The sequence below is a fragment of the Hemicordylus capensis genome, chromosome 9 (assembly GCF_027244095.1).
Source record: "Hemicordylus capensis ecotype Gifberg chromosome 9, rHemCap1.1.pri, whole genome shotgun sequence".
In the NCBI taxonomy this organism is placed as follows: Eukaryota; Metazoa; Chordata; class Lepidosauria; order Squamata; family Cordylidae; genus Hemicordylus; species Hemicordylus capensis.
In genome coordinates, this window is record NC_069665.1 from 17,618,599 (window position 1) to 17,640,623 (window position 22,025).

Genomic DNA, 22,025 nt, shown 5'->3' on the forward strand with positions numbered 1-22,025 from the left:
AGTTAAGGGTGAGAAGGGACCTACAGTTTCCCTCACCAAACTCCACTCTGTATCTTCAAGCTGAGTGGAGTTTTGCTGCCCTTTGGGCCTGATAGGTCCGGAATTGAGGGAGGAAGCTCCTCCCTCACTCCAGCCCGACAGGCTGTGCAGGCTGCCCTGTCAAGAAGGAAGCCTGCACAGCCAGCTCCCCCACCTCTCTGCAGTCTCGTTGACTGCAGAGAGCCCCTCTCCCCAACATCTGGACACGACGGGAGAGCTGGGGGAGTCTGCTGCAGAACTGCGGTTCAGTTGGACCCGTGGTCCTCTTCTCCTCCTCTCCAGCAGGCTTCAGGGCCTGCTGTTAGGGCCGCCAAACCAACATCCAGTGCCTTGGAAGAGCCCCTGGTGGCGCAGTGGTAAAACTACCGCCCTGTAACCAGAAGGTTACAAGTTCGATCCTGACCAGGGGCTCAAGGTTGACTCAGCCTTCCATCCTTCCGAGGTCGGTAAAATGAGTACCCAGAATGTTGGGGGCAATATGCTAAATCATTGTCAACTGCTTAGAGAGCTCTGGCTATAGAGCGGTATATAAATGTAAGTGCTGCTATTTAATCCTCCCAACTGACCTGCATGTGAATTCAACAGGTGCCCCCGATGGCTTTCCCATCGAAAGAGGAGACAGCAGGGGAGACACCAGCTACTGCCCAGAATTGACAATTAACTCTGAACCACAACTTGTCCTTGCTCTCATGGAATATTTCAGGGTGGGGCTCGAAAAGTTCAGATTTAACCTTTTAAACCTAGAACCAAGAACCCGACTCTCACACAAGAGGCTCTTTTTGTTTCCAAAACTCTCCATCCACATTTTCCCAGATATCTCACCAGAAATACTGAAAAAGAGAGAGCCAATGAAACAATGTTACACAATCCCTTTCTGTTGCACAGATCAGGTCTGGGCATCAAAGGAATTACTCATTCAGCTAGGGACTTGGATGAAGGGTATGGACTTCTTAAGCTGTTAGGTCTGAATAGTGCCCTGATTGTCAGGCTATGAGGAGGGAGAAGAGAAAAAAAAGTCTGAGGACCAAGCAACTTTTATCTAAATTACTTATGTAACCCTATCAGTAATAGTCTTGATTATATAAATGGCTGTGTGGGAGTGCTGTCTTTAGATTCCCCCCCTTAAGTCTGGACTGGACTCAAACCGGACCAGGTATGTTCAGTTTTGGCACACACCCCAAATCCCCCCCCCATTTGGTTCCGGAGGGCTGGCAATTAATTTACTCACGCCCTCCGGCAGGCACTGCTGCGGCTGCGGGAGGGTCTCCGGAAGTACCCCCTCCCCCTGCCAGCCTATATTTATGTCGAACTGGCCTCTGGTTTGATGTCGAACAGATTCTGAATCGAACCTGTTCGCATATCCCTACAAAACAAATGAATAAAAAGTTGTTTGGTCCCCAAAATAGTCTCAATTCCTTCTAGTGAAAAAACAAACAATCACCCACCCAACAACAGTTGTTTGGTCCCTGCATGTCCTCTATAAAATTGTGCTGAGCTGGAGGGCTGGAATGCTCTCTCTGCTGCAAAGCTTACTGAGTTCAGACTTTCCCCTCTTGCTTGCTTTTGCAAGCAACACAGCCTCCAAAGTGGGGGGGGAGGGAAAAGTAAAGGGGTATAAGCCTGTGAAAGAGACAGTTATTAACTTCTCACAAATTGGAGTTCATAAATAATATTTCTAGAGGCAAGGCCTGTTAACTTCTTGCATCAAAAACAAGAGGCTTGTGGTACCCCACCCATCCCTTTCTTAATGAACAACAGAGGGGAAAAACAAAACTTCATTGTTTAAAATTGCTCTACGTTTGCCAAGAGTTGCCTTTCATTGCAGTAAGTGTGTGTGCACACAAACGTGTGCGTGCGTGTATGTGTATAATTTTTTGGAAAAGAAAGAAACATCTCATCATCTACCTCCAGTCACTCTATGGCAGGAGCTCTGTGACTCCCTTGGAGAGCTGGAGGCAGCAGTTCCCTGGGACAGTCAGTGGAGGGAACAGATTGCCGAATGGTGGAATATCGCTCCCCCAGTGGCCATAACTCTGAGGCCGTCTGGAGCCCACTATACAGGAGGAAGTGGAACCTGACTGGCAATTCTGGCACCTTCCGTTCTGCAAGACCTGCGGAAACCCCTGCTCTATCCAAAGGACAACAATAAAGATCGCCTGGACCCATGGCTTGCAGGCAGCACCTCCCTCTTTCCTTTGACCCTGCTGCAAATTTCGTGCCCAGTTTTGCAACAAGTCAGCTTTCTTCATGGTTTATGATGCTGGGCTGTTGCCAAAGACAGAATCAGAGCTGGCACAGAGCCAAGTAGTTTATGCAAATATTCACCATTGACACAAGCTTCAGGAGCTATAGCTAGCTGGGTTTGGGTTGGCACAGGGATTTGTTACTCGGGTACTGACAAGAGTCAACATGGCAGCGCTAAACCCACGAAGTGTCCTGGTGACCGGCTCCAACCGCGGCATCGGCTTTGGGTTTGTCAGGCATCTGGCTGGGAAAAGCAACCGACCAGAATGGATCTTTGCTACCTGCCGGGATCCAGAGGGACCACGTGCCCAGGTAAGAGCCAGGGTAGAGCCAGCTGTACCTTGGATGGGTGCCTAAAAGAAGGAATTTCATTTAATGCCAAAGGGATTGTGACCAGGGAAGTAGAGCTCTCTGACAAGGCTTCCTAAACTTCTCATTCCCAAGGTAGGATTAGTACAGTGAGTGATGTCACGTTCACAACATCACTTAAACACAGATGAGGTCCCTTTGATTGTGCGTCAACCATTTTAAAAAAAATTGCAATCAAGGAGGCTTAAGAGTAGGGAAAGAGCTGATTCTCCCTATTCCCTATTTGTTTGAAGAACATTTAAAGACACAATCTTAATGGGTGTTAGAAATCATGGAAATAACTGTGATTATTCTGAAATACATAAAATAGGACAAATATCACTTAATAATAAATTCCAGAAAACCCATTGAGGTTTACTCCTGAGGGAATAAGTTCAGGGTTGCATTGCTTGCTCACATACAAATGTATGTGGCAGAGCAAACACCCATACACTTTGTCAATTGATCTGTTCAATGCTCTGGTTTTTATCTAGGTTAATCATTATGCAGACAGTATCAGTGAGTGAGCTGAGATTTTCACTCACATAATTTTTGTCCCCCATTTGTTCAGTTCAGTTCAAAGTTTATTACAGTCTATGACCAGCACAACAAGGAAATAGAATAGCACATATAACACAGTTTAAGATAAAAACATAATACCACTTCTATCACAATACCCTAGGGTATATTACTGAAACCACCAAAAGCCTTCCAATCTTCAGGAGGGAGTTAATTACTAAAACTCAAAAAATTTATAAATAAGACAGAGTGAATAATATATACAATTGGGGGAAAATCATAAATAACAATTAAAAAGATAACAGGTCAACAGTCTCAAAACCCACCAACTATACTATAACTAAAAAGCTATAGGGCAACACTAGATTTATTAATTAGAAGCCAACGCAATCTTTGAGCTGCTGCACAGAAGCCCGCCACTTTCCGAGTAATGGCAGGAATACTATCCTCAAGCAGGAAGGCTACTTGTTGGCTAGGCAAATTTCCTGGGGAACGAGCCAGCAATGGAAATATTAATTCTAGACGCAAGTCCCTATAAAAGGAGCAATAAAGCAGAACATGTTTGATTGATTCAACTTCCCCATCACCATAAGGGCATAGATGCTCCGCATAAGGAGTCCCACTGTAGTGACCTTCAAGAACAGCAGAGGGAAGGCATCTACATCTAGCCTGTATGAAAGCCAACCTATATTTAGGGATGTGTGCCCCATTTGAAATAACGTTGTAGGAACACAAACCTCTTTTGGGACTCCCCATCAGGGTTGAAGATGGGCCATTGCAAGCAGTGGCGGATTTAAGGAGAGGCAAAGGAGGCACTTGCCTATGGCGGCAAAATTTGAGGAGCGGCAAATTTTGTCACTCCTCAAATTTTGCTACCCCTCTCCGGGCCTGCAGATGAGGACGTGCAGTCATTTCAGAGGGAGGAGGGGAGCTGGAAGTAGTTTTCTCTCACCTCCTTTGCCCCCCCTCCATCCCTCCGTGCAGCAGGCATTGCTAAAAGGGGGAACTTTCCCCTTGCCCCACCACCATCTTCCCTGCTGTAGCTGCTGCTGCCCTAACCCGCTGCGCGGCAACATTTCAAAATGTAAATGGGGGAACACTTTCCCCTCACTCTCACTTTCGCTGCAGCCACCTGCAGCCTTTGCTGCCCGCATCCCACTGCACAGTGGCGGTTTTCAGAAAGAAAAAGGGAGGACTTTCCCCTCCCCCTCCCCCCCCCACTGTGGGCCGGCAGCTGCCCAGAAAGGGGTGGCATGTCCTTGGCTGCCTATGGGCGGCAAAAGGTTTAATCTGCCCCTGGTCGCAAGGCCTGTTGAGTTCTATGTTCCGCCTCCCCATTGCCCTCCCTCCACTGCTTGTATGTGGGGACCAATGCTAACCCCTCCACACTGCCCCCTGCTTTGTCTTGCCGCCGCCTCCTCTCGCTGCCCCCACTGCCGCCATTACCTGACCGGCTGTTGCGGTGGTGAGCAGGGGGATGCATCCCATCTTCTCAATCACCACTCCAAGAGCCTACTGAGAACCATTTTCAGTCAGGCTCTTGGAGTGGCGAGTGAGGGGATGGGATGTTTCCTCTCTCACATGTGTAAGAGAGGAAACATCATATCCCCCACTCATTGCTGTAACAGCCAGCCAGATCATAGCGGCGATGGTGAGAGGAGCAGGGAGGGGGCAGCAAGGAGGGTCCACACAGGACAAGTGGGCCAAGTTTGCCATGGTGGAGGCAGCGGGGTGTGGCTGGGCCCCAGTGGCTCCTGGAGGCCAGGGTTCAGAGAACACATGTAAACACTGGTGGAGTACACCCCTGGCTGAAGGAAGGGCAAAGGGAGGAAATGTCCCCAGTGCCCCACAAGGCTGAAGGCTCTCGATATACTATTACTACTGTGATCTACTGTGAGCATTTGGTGGGATACAAAAGGACAGACCCAAGATAACATTTTGTCCTGGGTACTTCTCTGTAGCCCTGCTTCTCACTTCAAACAAGACCTTAAACTAACCAAGCTGAGGTACTTTCTGCAAGTCACGTTTGTAGAACCACAACAATGCAACTGATGGAGAAAACATAAACCTGGGAGTTATTTGCACATGGCTTCATGCTGCGGGGTAAATGTTGAGCAAAGCCACATCGAATCACACTTGCGGTATTGAGGGAAGCAGCCCTTCCCCTCTATTCTTGGGTTTTGTTTTTACAAGTTCACATGGCATTCCTCCATGTTTTCCTTCTAGCCAATGGTGTGGGAGAGGGAGAGAGATTACTAAAGAGCTATATCTGCATTTGTAAAGAAAGTATTCTCCTTATCATGCTAATGATTCTACATCAGTGCCTCTCTCTATTTGCTCCGATGGTTTCAGAAAAAGTAGCTTACAACCAACATTTTAAAAATCCAGAAATACCTCGTCATAAGCTAGAATTCTCAAGATAAAGTCCGACTTTTGTGTAGAGTGGGTCCAAGGATCTCAAAGGGACTTTGGGGTAAGTTTGGCTGGTGTGTGACACACTCTCTCCCGGAGGAGATTCAGGGTAGAAGCCCTGTCTGTAACGCCTCCAAGTGGTGTACAACTTCCACCTCTTCTGCCTTTCCTTCCTATGTCATCTCATCCCATCCAGTCCCCAGGACTTGCTTTTGCATCATCCAGAGGTGGCCTTTTCATGAGGCCGTCACTTCAGGCAGTAGATGATTGCCCCTGCTGGCATCAGAGCATTTCTTTGGGACTAACCTGACCCTTGCAAGCCCTGCCAGGAGTACCTTTCCTTGCACTCCTTGCAAAGCTTGCAAAAAGGAGAGACGCGAAGGCCACTGGCAAACTTCCCTCCTTCCCACCCTCCCTGCTCCACTTTCAAAGCTTGCGAGGGTTGGTTTTGAAAGAGGGCTGGCCCCCACCGCCAGGGGCCTGGGCAAGGCAGCATTTGGCACCTCACCTCAGGCACCACAAATCTTCTGGTTTTGATATTTTTCAGGACTTGAAGGATTTAGCTGCTAAGCATCCAGAAATCGTGATCGTCCCACTGGGTATGTTCTTGCTGCCTCCCCACCATCTTCATTTCCTATTTCTAAACTAATGAGGATAGGAGCTAAGATTGAAGACCTCCTCCTCTCTCTCTCTCTCTCTCTCTCTCTTTATGTCTAATGTACATTGGTTCACTATTTGTGGCACTCAATCAGAATTTCAAAGCTAAATACAGGAGACCCTCTTTATTTGTGGGGGTTCCATCCTCGCCTGAAATTGAGTGTATGAAGACCACAAATAAAAAAACCTTATCCCTGTGGGAATCCAGGGGTTAGGTTCCTTAGGTTAAAAAAAAGCCCCCCCCCCAAAAAAAATCTGAAATAAGAGAAGAGCATAGTACCTTGCTCTTCAGACCTCCAGCTCTCCAGCAAGGCCTCCCAAAAAACACCAGATTCTCCAATTGTTTGTGAATATTCTTGGGCATTTTTTTTAAAGACCCACAAAATGGCTCCATGCTACAAAGTGGCAGCAAGAAATGACATCAGAAGTCATTTCCGGCCACTCAAGAACTGCAGATAGCCGAATTTTGCCTATTTCTTATGCTGCAAATAAAGAAACTGGGTCTCTAAGACCCAACGCGGATACATGAAACCACAATCTGCGAGACCACAGATAACGAGGGCCTCCTGTAGGTACTTGCAGAATTCTTGGACCTGGCACCAAAGCAAGAAAGCTAACTTGCTGCCAGGCAGATAGATGCAAAAACTAAGATCCATTATTCAGTATGAACTCAGTACATACCAACAATTGTTCGTAATGAGGAAATAGGCACTATAATCATTAAACAGGATCCAGAGTACAGGGCAGGGTTCAGCGGATGGTGTGCCCAGATAACAGCAACTGATAACTATTGAAGGAAGGGGCAGAAAGCTTCAGAGTGGAAGCTAAAGAGTAGACCAGAGCTGTACAGACTGCAGCTTAGTCCAGGGCACAAGTATCTCAAATGACTTGGATAAATTGCACTGAAAATCCCTTTGAGCCACCAGTCAGAAGAACACAAATGCCACAGGTCAGGTTTCATCCTGTGGCTCCAATAACCCTGCCATGTTATAGAACCACGAGAGAACATTATAGGAGAGGAGAGCTGGTTTTGTGGTAACAAGCATGACTTGTCCCCTTGGCTAAGCAGGGTCTACCCTGGTTGCCTATGAAAAGGAGACTAGAAGTGTGAGCACTGTAAGATATTCGCCTCAGGGGATGGAGCCGCTCTGGGAAGAGCATCTAGATTCCAAGTTCCCTCCCTGGCATCTCCAAGATAGGGAGGCTGAGAGAGATTCCTGCCTGCAACCTTAGAGAAGCCTATGTTCCTAACATTTTAGAGGGCCGGCATAGTGTAGTGGTTAGAGCGTTGGATTAGGACTGTGGAGACCTGAGTTCAAATCCCCATTCAGCATGAAACTCACACTGGGTGATTCTGGGCCAGTCACTTATCTCTCAGCCTTACCTACCTCATAGGATTATTGTGAGGATAAACAAAAATGAGTACACAACTCTGGGCTCCTTGGAGAAGAGCAGGATATAAAAGTAAAAATAAAGATAAAGTCAATTTAGAAATTACTGGTGTCTAAACTTTTCAAATGGGTTATGCCTCCTCTAGGATTATGAGATCGACTTACTCTGCTACTGGGTTGGTATCCCACATTGAGGTGATAACATTTCACATACATTGTTATAGGAACACATCATGCAAGTTGACCAGTTTTGGAGGCTGTAAAAACTCAAAACTGTGTACATTGTATGCCCAGATTAAAATCCCCCCCCTCCGCTTAGCTATCAAACTCATTGGTGACCTTGGGATAGTCATTTTCTCTCAGCCTAACCGCCTTACAGGGTTGTTGTGAGGATAAAGTGGGGAGGAATGTACACTACCCCTGAGTTCCTTGAAAGAAGGGTGGGATAAAAATGTATATTAATTAATTAATTAATTAATTAATTAATATTTGCAAACATGCCCTTGTCCTTGTGTATATCACATATTTTATATGTAAATTATTTTATGCATATTCATCAAAAATGTGAGGTCTGAAGTGATCCTCAGTCCTCTGCACTTCAGAGCAACCAGAGAGTGTGGGGAATTTGCAGGACTGGATCTTGGCTGGAGATGGCTCATTCATAAATCTTCTCATTGCTGCTATAGACATTAGTGATCCTTCCAGCATCAAGACTGCTGAAGCCATAGTCACTGAGCAGCTGAAAGGAGTCGGGCTGAATCTGCTCTTTAATAATGCTGGGATGTCAAAGCCAAACACCCTGGAATCAGTGACACCGGAGGAAATGGCTGAAGTGTACCAAACCAATGTGACGGGGCCCATGATGGTGAGCCAGGTAAGGGCATCCTGTGAGGGGTTCTTCACAAAAACTATGCAGCATGTAGCAGCGTTCTGGACATTGGGAAAGCAGGTGGCCTGTCATGTCATATCGTGCCATGTCTCATCTCTCCCTCCCCACCCACCCCCATAGGCTCAGACCAACATTAGGGCAAATCTACCAGGCTTTTAACAGCTGCATAACAGAGAGATATTCAAGAGATGCAACTTCCTCCATTGTGAAGTGAAGCAATGGGGGAAATGTGCATCTATTGAACCAGAACTGTTAGTAGCTTGCTACCATGTGGATCAGCTACAAGAGACTGCTGGCATGCCACTGGGAAGGAGCTACCAAGCGAGCCTTTGCACTCACATCATGGCCTTCTGTGAAGAGATACCATATTTACCTAAATCTAAGGCTAGTTTTTCCCCTAGTTCTTTGATGTTAGGAATTGGGGAGTGGGGGATGGTACAGTGTCAGCTTAAATTCAGAGTCCTCTCCCTTTTGGGTAAATATGGCATCTAATCTGTATTTCTTAAGAGGGTCATCATAAATTCAGTCATCTTCTATTTAGGTAAATATGGGTACTTTGTCCCTGTCCCGTCTCACCAACCAGGGGCGTAGCAAGGTTGGAGTGGGCCCAGAGACAAGATTTTAAAATGGCTCCCCCTCACTGAAGTTCTATCTATCTATCTATCTATCTATCTATCTATCTATCTATCTATCTATCTATCTATCTATCTATCGAACACCTATGTGCCACAATAGAACATCATCCTAAATTATTTTTTTAAAGGTTTTGTAAATTGTGGACGATGCAAGTCATTTGATGGTACTAGAGAAAGACATGCTGTTCTGGTAGCTCCAGGTCTTAACACTCACATCAGTTTTGGAGGATGAAAACAACTGAAGGAAGCCCGGGCGGGTGCGTGGCTGGGGGAATCAGTCATGTGACTTGCCTCTGGGGGCCCGCCAAGGCAGTGGGCCCCCAGACAACTGTCTCTCCTTGCCCTATTATAGTTATGCCCCTGTCACCAACCGTGTGGCTGCTTCCGATTCTCCTTTTTCTTCTCCAGGCGTTCCTGCCCTTGCTGAGGAAGGCATCTCAGGAAAGCCCCCAGAAAGGGATGAGCTGCAGCAAAGCCGCCATTGTCAACATCTCCAGTCATGTTGGCTCCATCACAGATATCATTGGGTGGCATTTCGTACCAGCCGTCGCTTACCGTTGCAGCAAGGTCGGGTCTATCTAGCTCAGTACTGTACACAGACTGGCAGCTGCTAGATTGCAGGCAGGAATCTCTCTCAGCCCTATCTTGGAGAAGCCAGGGTGGGAACTTGGAACTTTCTGCTCTTCCCAGAGTGGCTCCATCCCCTAAGGGGAATATCTTATCGTGCTCACATGTAGACTCCCATTCATATGCAACCAGGGTGGACCCTGCTTAGCAAAGGGGACAGTCATGCTTGCTACCACAAGACCAGAGAGGACAGAAGATGGGCCCACCTTTGGAGAAAAGGGAAGTGATGGAAAAGAGTAACCCTCTGTTGGGGGGGGGGTGCACACATGAACAATTGTGGTTCAGGGGATTCCCCTTTACAAGTAAAGGGGTGGGGTGTCCTGGGAATCCAGAATCTCCAAGGGGCAGCTGGGGAGTGGCGGTGAGAGAAGTAGAAAGGTTCATACCCAGTCAGTGCTGCCGCTCAGCCCCCTTGGCACAGCCCAAGCCACACAATCCCTCTTTAAGCAACCTGCCTGTGCAGCAACAAAATTCCAGCCTCTGTGCATGCGCGGAGGCCATTTGCGTGGTGTCCACACATGTGCAGAGGCCATTTGTGTGGCCATGCAATTTTCTGACAATTCACGATTGAGCTGCTGAACCAGCCCAGTTCGAGGCAAACCAGTTTGGCAGTGAGTGGTTCATGCACACCCCTACCCTCTGCCTTTCTGGGGTGTGCTCTGCCTGTGCCTGCCTGATGCTGCAGCAGTAACTGGCTCACTTGCTTGTTGGTCCATCGCTGCCATGATGCATCCCATCGGGTTTCAAGGGGTCATCTGTACTGAGCTGTTGCTGTACATCAGTGGTAGAAGCCAAGAGCTCTTCATGGCTCCTGTTGCTTCAAGAAATCCCCACTGTTGCTGCAGGATTACGGTTGCAATCTCCCCCGACTGTCCGGGTATTACCCGGATTTTAAGCATGTCACCTGGATTGCTTGGTGTACCCAGATCCCCCCGGATTTCATTTTTTAAAAGCTAAGCTCTAGACCTTGTAGAAGTGGAGTTATGGAGCAAAACGTGTAGCCACTATTCTGCTCAACTGCTTGGTTGGGTTTCACAAGTACAGTAATCCCCTGAGGAATTACTGGAAGAGTTTCACAATTACAGTGATCCTCTGAAGAATGTTGCCTTTGTTTTTTTATCAGTAGGGGATCTTTATCGGGAATTTGAGAGGATAGCTTCCTTTTGATGTAAATCACTGCCTGCCTACCAGTGTTGTGGGAAAATCCTCTGGAACCTTGCCCTCTTGTTTAATTCAGTCCCTTGCTTCATCCTTCCATCAGATTTGACAAAGAATGGGGCGTCTTACTGAACTAAAGAGGATTAGGCAAGCTTCCCGCAATAGAACTCAGTGCCTGACAGAATTAAGTTAAATACGAGGGGGTGTGTGCTCAAAAAAGCTTTTTTATTCATGATCATGAAGGCACAGTACAGTCATACAAAAAGTCTGACAAGCACTCCGCCCCAAGGGTACACAGTGGCTAGTTTATATAGATTAAAAGCAGCAAGCAAATCAGTAAATCCTACAATACATGTCTTTGTGAATAAACAGATGTTTTCATGAGGTGCCAATTCACCTTGGACATGAGCTACTGTTTGGCCTATCCGCCCTCCCTATTCCTTATTAGTATCTTCTGGTAGAGCCAGCTATGTTTCTTTTCTTGCTAAGTGAAGAATTTGTCTCAAGACCTTGGCTACAAACAGTATCTTTTGTCAGGCTCTGGCATTTGCTACCTCTTGGCAGAAAGAGACCTCATATTCTTAAACTCAAACAATTTCATTCTGACCTACTGGCCTTACATTCTGTTTAGAAGCCTGAACCAAACTTTTATACATTTATTTGTAGGCCTGGATTAAACCTTTCATCATCACCAGGCTGTGTATTGTAATGTTTAAGGAGTTTGACTTGACATACCTATGTCAAGTAAGCACTGTTGGTTTTAATCAGATCTTCTCTCAAGTAAGTGTGTACAGAATTGCAGCCTTGACTGAAAAGCTGTGCATTTTTCTGTTCTGTTGCTGCTGTTTATATGTCAAGGAAAATGGTCAGGCAAAGATATCTTCCCCAACTATTGTTGGTAGCTATCCAGAGCAAATACAAGTCAATGGGAAAGTGCAGCCGCTAATTTGCATAAGATGCATATAATTTGCATAAGATGCATATTATTTGCACAATATGCAAATTATTTGAAGCCAATCTACATAATGTGCAAATTAGGGCATCTGGTTTGGAGATCCAGAATATGGCAGCCCTATGTAGGTTCTGGCTTCTTGGTCTTATGTTGTGCAAGCCTGTCCTAGACCTACAGATGCCTTCTTTTGTTTTGACCTGCTGGTGTCTCATGGAAATAGGATGCATCATTCACTTCCCTACTCTGGTGTCTCTCCCTCACAGGCTGCTCTGAACATGCTCACCCGCTGCCAGTCCCTGGGATTTGCAGAAGATGAGATCCTGTGTGTTGCTGTGCACCCTGGTTGGGTGCAGACAGACATGGGGAATCGGCTGGTAGGTGATAGTGGAATCTCATTTTGACAAAGAGGCAGTTATATTTATTCAACTACTTGTTGTTAAAAAGAAGTCTCAGGGTGAAGGATGTGTTAGTTTGCTTTTTGCTCTTTCAAAAATACTATGGATTTGCCTTAAAGCTCTGCCTGATCAGGTTCTGAGATTTGAGAAATAAATAATGGCTGGTAATGATGGGCTTTGTAGTTCAACAATAGCTGGAGAGCCAAGGTAGCCTACCCCGCTCTAGAGGAATGGAGTTGCATACATGTGGAAAAGCTATTAAGAATGTTGCTCTGTTTGCTTGAGAGTTGGACATGGTGCAAAGATGATATGAAGTTTAGGAACATAGGAACATAGAAAGCTGCCATATACTGAGTCAGACCATTGGTCTATCTAGCTCAGTATTGTTTTCACAGACTGGCAGCAGCTTCTCTAAGGTTGCAGGCAGGAATCTCTCTCAGCCCTATCTTGGAGAAGTGTGGTTGACCTCACCCATTTGCCATTCCTTTTTGCATGTCGTAAAGCCATTTTGTGTGTTCAACAAATGGGAAAGTGGCGTATAAATATTTATAATAAATACCTAAATAAAGCATCTTGCTGACCCCCAAATACTAGCCCAGTTGCCAAGATGTTGCACTTCTTTGAGATACGTTCAGCCCTGGTCCTGGTCAATGGACCACATGGAATAGCTATTGAGAGTGCTTCTCTGTTTGCCTTTGATGGTTGGAATTGGAGTGAGGGTTTGTGAAGTGTACTCTTGGTTGATCTCATCAGTTTTTTGCCAGTCCTCTTGGCACAGTCCTCACTCACCTATTCTGTCTTTCAAGGGGCAGGCCGCAATGACGGTGGACAGTAGTGTGCAAGACATCTTGAGCACTCTTTCCCATCTCTCCGAGAAAGACAATGGCAGTTTTGTGAACTGGGAAGGGAAAACTCTTGCCTTTTGAGGCATCCGAATGCCTACTCACTCTGCACTGCAGGAGGAACCCCTCACCATTGGGCGATGTGGATGCCTGCCTAGCCATGCCGGTCTCTATAATAAACACAGCAAGTTGTGTTAAAATGTCATCACTTTCTTTTCCTTCCAACTACCGTATGTGATTCTGCCTCTGACAGAATCCCATCCTTTTCTGCACTGTGTGTCGCTCTGCAATTCTCTCTTTCAAGCTTCAGGGTATAGATTAGACCCCACTTGCCCACAGACACTGAGCGCTGAGCTCCTCTCATGCCCTACTGGAGTTTTAAAAGTATGGAGGACAGAAGTGGAGTTCTGAAGTGTCTTCTGGGAGACTGCAGCCAAGTGGCCGTGGAGACTGCCTACAACAACCAGCTGGGAAACCAGCAGAGACTCCTTGAGGCATGAAGACGGTCTAAACATCTGCCCTCCACAATGGGGGTGAGAAAGATGGGGGCAATCAGAGAACAGCCTGTGTCAGTAAATGAGCCGCACCTGGAGCATTTTCAGACAGCAGGCTTTACCATGGGTTGACTGCAAGACTTTTCTGCGAGTTCAAAGTTGACTGAAAAAACCGATTCAAAAAGTGGGGTTTTTTTTTTTTAACCCTGGATATAAATCGGGCTACACTCTAACACACAATAAAAACCCAACTCATGTGTGAAGTGCTCCCCAATTGCTCGTGGGGGACTTCAGGGTAAATCTGGCCAATATGTGAATGCACACCTTCCATTCCGGAGGAGATATGAACTAAAAGCATGGTGTAAAAAAGCTCCTGGGTGCCAATGGGTGGATGAGCCAGTTGATGGGGCCTCCTCCCAGTGCAGAAGCCTTGTCCCCTATAAGAGGGGAAGGTCAGGGGACAAGAGAGGGAAGATCCAAGGGCAGAGAGAGGATTGTTTCTTTGTCATCATCCAAGCTCAGTTGCTACGAGGACATCAGGGGTTTAGATTGCATGCACAGCAACGATGGAACAGCCATGGGAATTGTAGTGATGGGAAGGATTTGAGGGATGACTGGGCCTCACTTAGAGCAACCACTGTAAGGGTGGACCTTTCCCTATAAGGGGGAAAGCCCAGGAGAATCAAAACAGAAAGACCGATCCAGAGGACTGGGTGGGATCTACACTCACAGTCAGCTACAGAAGAGAAATCCTTTTCTTGAGTTTGTTCTGTCCCTGGAGTGCTATGAGGAAGCAGCTGGCTGAGAAGCTGCTGGGGAAATGGGAACCTGGAGACAGCAGGAAGCTCCCTGCCTGTGAGTAAAAAGTTTTGTTAGGGACCAGTTCAGTTAAATGTGTGAGGGAAATTATTTTCCTTTATTGTATTGCTTGAATTGGAGTTGCCTGGTTAATGAAAACTTCTCTCTATTACAATATACTTTATGAAGAGACTATTGTTCTTATTGCATAGTCTTGTTTTTCTTTTTATTTAATTATAAACTCTTGTTGGTGAAATATGCTACTCTTCATTTTGGGTCTGCCTTTGTCACACGCCTCTGGAGCTTCATGCCAGTGTTCTTGCCTGGCCTCTTCTTTCATGGCATATAGATACTGAGTGAAAATGTAATTATTCCAGCAGGATTTTATTCACTGTTATCATCAAGACAAAGCCCAGCAGGTCCCCGGCAGAGAGAAGTTGAATTTAAGCAGCACAACATCCTCAGCATTCATTTAATAATGGCAGATCTTTCACTTTCCAGAATATGAAATACCAACAACAGGCAAGCAGTGTCTAAAATGATGAGGCAAAGATCGAAAATGAAGCATTTTAAAATCTAAGTAATGTTTAGGAAATGCTTAGGCTTCTGAGATGCAGTCTCATGATCGGTGAAGAACTGCTGTGGCTGTTGCTTCAGGGCCAGTGTTGGATCTCCAAGCAGAGTCCCCTCACCAGGGGAGGCTGTTTCCTTCCCAGTTCAGAAACGCTCCTGATGATGATAAGTTAGCAAGCACCTTGAGGATTCCCTGGACACTGCACTGCACAGTCAGCGGTGCCTGTGAGAGAAGGGAAGGGAGGTTAATGTCCCAAGGGAGGAGAGTGCTGAGGATTGCCCCACTGGCCAACAACTGTACAGGGAGTTCCTGAAAGATGTTAACATCATTTGCCCTTCACCCCTGCAGTAGAATAGAAGTCTATAGTTCTTGCAGCCTGCCTCTAGGTTCTTGTGTCCTTCTTACCATGGAACATTATCTGACCTGACAGCCAAAGAATAAAAGATGGCAAAGAACCAACAAAACCCAAGGCAGAACAAAAACAAAACCCAGATGGGCTGGGGTGTCACCAGGAAGTGATCTGGCTTTGTCCTACAACTTAAGCTTAGTTCTCACAAACAGCAGATGAGATGAGGAGAGCTGGTCTTGTGGTACTGAGCATGGATTGTCGCCTTTGCTAAGCAGGGTCCATCCTGATTTGCATTTGAATGGGTGACTATGTGTCCATGCTTCCTGTGCTGTGCTGTATGATATTCCCTTAGGGGATAGCAATAGCAATAGCACTTACATTTATATACCGCTCTATAGCCGGAGCTCTCTAAGCGGTTTACAATTATTTAGCATATTGCCCCCAACATTCTGGGTACTCATTTTACCGACCTCGGAAGGATGGAAGGCTGAGTCAACCTTGAGCCCCTGGTCAGGATCGAACTTGTAACCTTCTGGTTACAGGGCGGCAGTTTTACCACTACGCCACCATAAGCTGGAGCAGCTTTGTAAGGGCTAAGTCCATCCCCTGCTCCTTCATAGCCAGTGGGAGGACAACTGCTGATGTCACGAAGCTTTTCTAGTCTGCTTCTTGGCCTTTTGGCTAAGATCAAGTATAGTGTAGTCTGCTGGCAGTGCAAAGCATGATGGGGAGGCATACATGCCCTTGGAGGACTTTCATGAAGGGATGGGGCTTGCAGCTGCCAAGTTCAGCAATGGAGTTCTTGGCAGCCATGGTTTGCTACGTTTGCAGAGCCAAGCTGAGGTGATACCTATGTGTTATATACAAGGTAACATCTCTCTTGGGCTTCTACCCACCTCAAAACATTGGCGGTGTGAACAAGTTTTATGTGTGGGAATCTTTTATTATGGAAGAGCATTCTACCAATTGAGCCCCCACTTGTAGTAGTCTGAGGTGGTACATTCCAGGCAAACATTTGTAACCTCATCTACTGCTTGTGAGACAACATAAAGCATCGTGACCACTAGGGCCATCTACAGATAGGGCTCCCCTCCTCACCCTTGCATGTTACCTGTTCTGTTCCCATGTCCGTTTTCACCCAGCCAGGATTGATCACGGAGCACAAGATCCCGTCCTTTTTCAGTTCCTCAGCCATGCATGCTGTGACCATATTCAGAGCAGCCTGCAAAATGAAACCAACCTTGACCATGGGCTACTCACAACATGGCAAGATCTTCCTTCAGAGGGCACCTATTTGTTGACCATTCACTAGGTTATAATTCAGAAGAATGGGACATCCAGGCCTTGAAAGGAAGGCTTACCTTGCTTACACGATAAGGGTACATTGGGAGCTTCACAAGTTCAAAGCCCAGTTCAATGGAGCCTAGCTTGGAGGAGATATTGATGATGGCTGCCTTGCTGCAGCTCATTCTGTCTGTTGCTGTCTCTGTAGCTGCCCTCTTCAGCAGAGGCAGGAATTCCTAAAACACATTAAGCATCAAGATACAACAATCAGGGCTCTCAATTCTTATGATTCAAAAATCGACTACCTATTGTTGACTTTGTACATGTTCATGTAGAACTGGGCAAAGAGGCACCTTTCAAAGTGGTGGTTCTCTTTATATGAAGCGGGAGGAGAGCAACTGGCCCTATCCAGCCCCAGCACAGCATCCCTCTGGTGGCTGTTGCTGCGATGTGCCCGGTATTTCTTTTTAGACCGGGAGCCCTTTGGCTATTTCCTATACTCTGGGATATTCTAAAACTAAATGCCTAATAACTAGACCCATAACTTTGCCTGTTTCTGATTATTTTAATAACAGTTGGGGGATCGTATTTAGGAAAACCATCTTTTCCTTTTCCTTACTGTTTCCCCCCCATGAAAACCGCTTTGAGAACTATTTTGTTGAAAAGTGGTATGTAAATAATAATTGTCATCATTATGCATTTCAGTGCAAAACCATAAATATCCCTGCTTCTGCTGATTGAGGCCTGATGCCATTTCTGTTTTCCTTTGGTATCATCCAGCTCTATTCTCCCATCCCATCCCATGGTCCCTTTTGATTGCTTTCTTACTCTAGGTGCTCTTGGCTGATTGTCAGTCTCATTACTATTTTTATTGGCTTTTGTCTACTCCCCTGTCTATATCCACAGTCATTGACTACAGATCAATTTTTTCACTTTTGATGACCTGTTCAATCCCAGATACCAGGTCCTGTAAATAACTGCTTGCCCTTCACTTCTGCTGCCATTGATCCTTCCTAAACTCCATCTCTGCATCTCTCAAAGTAGCATGTAACATTTGTCCCAACCCTGCAAGTCAAGTTCTGTCTCCTGCAGATGTGAGTATGAAAAGGCAAGGATATTCTTACCTTGACCACAAGGATGGGCCCCACTACATTGGTGTTAAGTGCTGACAGCATCTCTTGTTGCTCCACAGTCTCCAGTGTGGCAAAGGAGTTCACACCTGCATTGTTGATGAGCAAATTAAGGCCCTTCCCTTTCAGCTGAGACTCCACCACTGATGCCGCAGCCTTCACACTGGACTGGTCCTCCACCTCTACCATGCAGAGATGAAAGCAAATGAATCGAGTATCAGTTCAAAAAATGGAAAAGTCAGTGTGGTGGAGTTGCTAAGTGTTGAGTTTGGATGTGTCTGCTTAATCCATGAGCTGATTCATACTTCATATTTTAAACTCGGGGAGAAAAGAGCCCAGGCCTCAGTGATCTCGGACCTGGATACCTACTGGACTACCTGCTCTGGGGTGATCCTATCCATGGGGAGCCTTACCCTGCTCACCACTCTGAGACACTGCTAATGAGGGGGGTCTGTTCCCAAAACTGGAGATGTAAATAACTTTATAACTTTGTGGACCAATGTTACTGAGGATGATGTTCTGATCTCCTCCTCCCTTTATCCTGATCTCCTCCTTCCTCTGCCACCACCAAGCTTTTCTGGCTTAGGTTTGTGTCCCAACAACCCCTGAGTAGTGTAGCTGAGGGCTGCGTGGAGCGAAGTTTATCTCACAGGGCACTGAGTCAAAAAGTCAATAAATGTACCTCAATAAAGTCAAGTTTATTGAAGTACAAGTAGCTTAAAGGTTTCTCTCTGCCGAAGCAGGGCTTTACACGTGTAGTGGTTTCTATAAAAATGTTTCAAGCTTAGAACCTTCACAGAGGCTAGACTTTATTGAGGTGCCTGCGTTGCATACAGCAAGTGTTCCCTGACTCCTAGCCCTTTTACTCGAAACAACCACCCTGGTCGAAGATCTGTGTATATACCATACACATCCAGCATTCATGCACAAGAGGCATGCTTGCTAACCGAAGGTGTTCACTGATGTGTACAACACCTCCCAAGATCCAACCCACCGACCCAGAGGCCCTCACTAGAGATCCTAGTGTTACCTGAAAAGTAGAAAGTGGTCTTAGCCTTATACAGTATCTTAATTATAGTTGGCATTAGTGACACCATTTTAGATTCTTCTCTGACATACACAGAGTAAGAGTCTCTCCCCTCCATTTCGTGATTTGTTCATCTGCACGTAGGAACCATTTGGTTCGCTTGTTCCCAGCCATTCTGTCTCAGCCTTGCAGTTTGTAACATAATCATAAATGTGGGTGCCTTCCTGTATCGCCTCTGTGATCAGAGATGGGAACGAGGTTGATAAGAACCAACTCTGTAGAAGCATTGCATTGAGGGTCCTAATACAATGCCTACTTGTAATCTTCAAAGAACTAATATGGTGATGTATCATCTGACTGGCTGTCAGGCTGTTTTATTGCTGTATGTGTGGAATTTGTGTAATCTTCAAAGAACTAATATGGTGATGTATCATCTGACTAGCTGTCAGGCTGTTTTATTGCTGTATGTGTGGAATTTGTATCCACTTTTGTATAAAATCCTAAGCAGCCTCCATCTTGGGGCTGCCCTGTCTTTCTGGAAACGATTCCCAGGGTCTACCCTGGCTCATTTTACTCTGCAGAGGTAAATAAAGCTCTTTTTAAATGGTCTCCACTTGGTGAACTGATTGGCATAGAGCACCAGGTAAAGAATCCCAATTTTCAGGTATCACTAGCCCTAACCGTCCCTGTCACTGGCTCATCTAAGCCCTATCTGACTCCGTGAGTTATCAGTTTGGCAGTTTAACTGCCACTCTCTGCTCCATTCTAAAGCCCCTCCCTCAAGAATCCCACCTGGAAGGTGGTTCCTTGGGCTTCAAAAGATGATTGACAGCTCTGGAGCTGCTGACAATCAACATCACACTATCCTACAGACTTTGTTCATCTATGGAGGCCTTGCTCCATGATTCCCCACTCCACCAGAGTTGCAGATGGTAGCAATGTGAGAAAGGTCCTTTTCAGTGGTGGCACCGTGGTATGGGAACGCTCTCCCTAGTGAAGCTCACCTTGCCCTTTCTCTTTTAGTTTTTAGGCCCTGGGTGAAGACAGTTTTCTTTCAGAAGGCATCTGAAATTCACCAAGTTGTGATTTCCTGTTTAATTACAGGTTGCTTTTGTTGAGTTTCTAGTTTCTAATGTTTTTAAATATGCTTTATTATTTTATATTGTTCACTTTCCCCTCTTATAAACCGCTTTGGGGACCAGTGTTGCTCAAAAATGGCAAGGCAGGCAAGCAAATAAATAATACATGACAAAAATGCCCTGGTGGAGCCATGGAGTTGTGAACGCTGCATGTGCCCTAGAATAGCCAGGTTCCTCTTCATTCAGCACAAACATGGCATTCAAGGAAAAACTTGGCTCTCACTGGGGAAAGAGGGGAAAGGGTGGCTTCATACCTAGCTGCACCACATGAATATTGGGGTGCTTCTGGGCCAGTTCATGCAGAGCCTGGAATTGGAGACAGAAAGATAGTTGAGAGAAGAGCAGAGGGCCAAAGGGAGAGAGGGGAGAAAATGCCATTCCCTCTATTCTGGGCTGTTCTGTGCCATTATAGGCTAGTTTACATTTTCATTAATTGGGTAGGACAACTGTCCTACCCTGGTTCAGGAGCTGTGCGTGCTCCCATTTTGTGAGTGTGTGTGAGCAAAAAGCAAGGTTGGGAGCAGGGAAAGTGAAAGTCTGTGAGGTTCCTGCTGGGTCGCAGGGCTTTCCCTCCTGCCTCATTAAACCGCCGGGTACAGCTGCTGGGTAGGATGGAGCCCTCTTCCCCGCGGGAGCCTCACACACGATCACTTCCCCCACCTCCTGCCTTGCCTTTTACTGTATTTACCTGAATCAAAGATTAGGTCCCCCCCCCACACAAGTTTTTTTTAATAATAGAAATTAGGAGGTCATCTTCAATTCAGAGTCCTTCTATTTTGAATCCTACTTCTTTTTAAATGCAGGTATAACCTGTTTTTAACCCCTCCTTTTTAAAGGGGTCTTCTTAAATTCAGAGGCATCTTCGATTCAGGTAAATACTTTACTTGTACACGATCACAAAACCAAAGTGTGCACAACTCCCGAACTTGGGTAGGATGCTTGTCCTATCCAGCTACTGATTGTGTGGACTAGCCTTATATCTAACACCTCCTAGACTCCTACCTTTCCCCATTCCTGTTTAGAGATGTGAAGGCCTGAAGGGAAACTGGAAAAAATCATTTTTGGGGGGGAGGGGCGGGTCCATTTTTTCTAGGTTTTCCCCAGGCCTTTACATCTTTATTCCTGTTCTGTTTAATCACATCTTGGAGATAATATTTAGGGAACTGGTTCTGCAAATGCATACCTATGGACAATTTAAAACATGCATGTAGGCAGACCATCATCAATTACATTTCCTTTCCAGTCCCTTTGAGGGAGCAGCCAACCTCAGCCCTGTGATCACTTTCCTTTTACTATCTTTGCTGTTCCAGCCATATAAAACACTCAGTGGGTCATGTTATCTCTCTGTGGCTTCAAATATACCACCCCAGAGCATAAGCACTATAAGCCACAGAAGTTATAATAAGCCGTGTAAGAATACTTAACATCAAGGCTATTCACCGAGAAACTCTGGCCATGCCAGAGCACATCCACCAAGATCCATTGTCCTCCCCTGCCATTAATACGTTTACTTTTTACAGACCTTCCCACCGGGTCCATCAGGGTTACGGCAGGTCGCAAAGACATGTTCTGGAGGATCTGTGTTTTCCACAAGCTGACGCACCAGTTCCAGTCCAATTCCCCGATTGGAACCCGTCACCAGGACACTACAAGCCAGTGGAGACATTCCGTTGCTTTGCTCTCACTCCAGTAACAACTGGACTTTGTTCAATGATTGCCTACATTACAGACCTCTGGTGTGCATACAAGAAGAAGGTGTGCCATCTAGGCAGTTCTCCTGCATAGCACTCCTACATTTGTGTCAAACTTAGAAGATCTGGGCTTGATTAAATATTTATATTGCTCAAAGTTGAAGTGATGGTTGTGTATGCGAAAGTGTGTAGGAAGGAGGGGACCATGACTCAGCCATTCAGAGCTCCGCACTACAGCACATGCTTTAAATGTATAGGGTTCAAGCTTTGGCACCTCCAAGTGAAAGTCTGCCTGAGATCTTGTAGTACTGTTGCCAATGCAAGCAGCTTTTCCAAATGGTGATTGAACACAGCTTTGCTACACTTAGGATGGGGGGAAGGGCAGAGGGAGTTCATACGAGGTAACCATTGACAGCGATATCAGGACAGCG

General features: G+C 46.1%; 3 protein-coding genes across 9 annotated transcripts in view; 2 read left to right on the plus strand and 1 right to left on the minus strand.

Moving 5' to 3' along the window:
* The first annotated feature begins 2,403 nt into the window (after positions 1-2,403).
* LOC128334250 (C-factor-like) lies at positions 2,404-14,663 on the plus strand. 2 transcript variants are annotated; one of them, XM_053270737.1, is made up of 6 exons: positions 2,404-2,595; positions 6,110-6,161; positions 8,297-8,484; positions 9,543-9,701; positions 12,135-12,245; positions 13,073-14,663. In XM_053270737.1, exons 1-6 carry the CDS (start codon positions 2,449-2,451, stop codon positions 13,190-13,192), a joined length of 777 nt encoding a protein of 258 aa, XP_053126712.1. In that variant the 5' UTR covers positions 2,404-2,448; the 3' UTR covers positions 13,193-14,663. The 2 variants fall into 2 exon arrangements, with proteins under 2 accessions (XP_053126712.1, XP_053126713.1); XM_053270738.1 differs by lacking the exon at positions 6,110-6,161 and having other exon boundaries at positions 2,408-2,595.
* Positions 14,664-14,765: 102 nt separating this feature from the next.
* Positions 14,766-21,684, minus strand: LOC128334252 (C-factor-like). 3 transcript variants are annotated; one of them, XM_053270742.1, is made up of 6 exons: positions 21,426-21,684; positions 20,158-20,209; positions 17,732-17,919; positions 16,685-16,843; positions 16,435-16,545; positions 14,766-15,196 (listed from the first exon to the last, which is right to left on the minus strand). In XM_053270742.1, the coding sequence occupies exons 1-6, from the start codon at positions 21,567-21,569 to the stop codon at positions 15,089-15,091; spliced, it is 762 nt and encodes a 253-aa protein (XP_053126717.1). In that variant the 5' UTR covers positions 21,570-21,684; the 3' UTR covers positions 14,766-15,088. The 3 variants fall into 3 exon arrangements, with proteins under 3 accessions (XP_053126717.1, XP_053126719.1, XP_053126718.1); XM_053270744.1 differs by lacking the exon at positions 21,426-21,684 and adding an exon at positions 21,328-21,345; XM_053270743.1 differs by lacking the exons at positions 20,158-20,209; positions 21,426-21,684 and adding an exon at positions 18,768-19,515.
* AARS1 (alanyl-tRNA synthetase 1) overlaps positions 19,567-22,025 on the plus strand; it is a 44,436-nt gene continuing 41,977 nt past the window's right edge. The window contains exons 1-2 of one of the 4 annotated variants that reach the window (XM_053270728.1): positions 19,567-19,704; positions 21,424-21,658. The gene's annotated coding sequence lies outside the window, so the exon portion shown is untranslated. Of the gene's footprint in view, positions 19,738-21,423; positions 21,659-22,025 lie in introns of all 4 variants that reach the window. The other 3 variants (XM_053270723.1, XM_053270729.1, XM_053270724.1) reach the window with 3 other exon arrangements.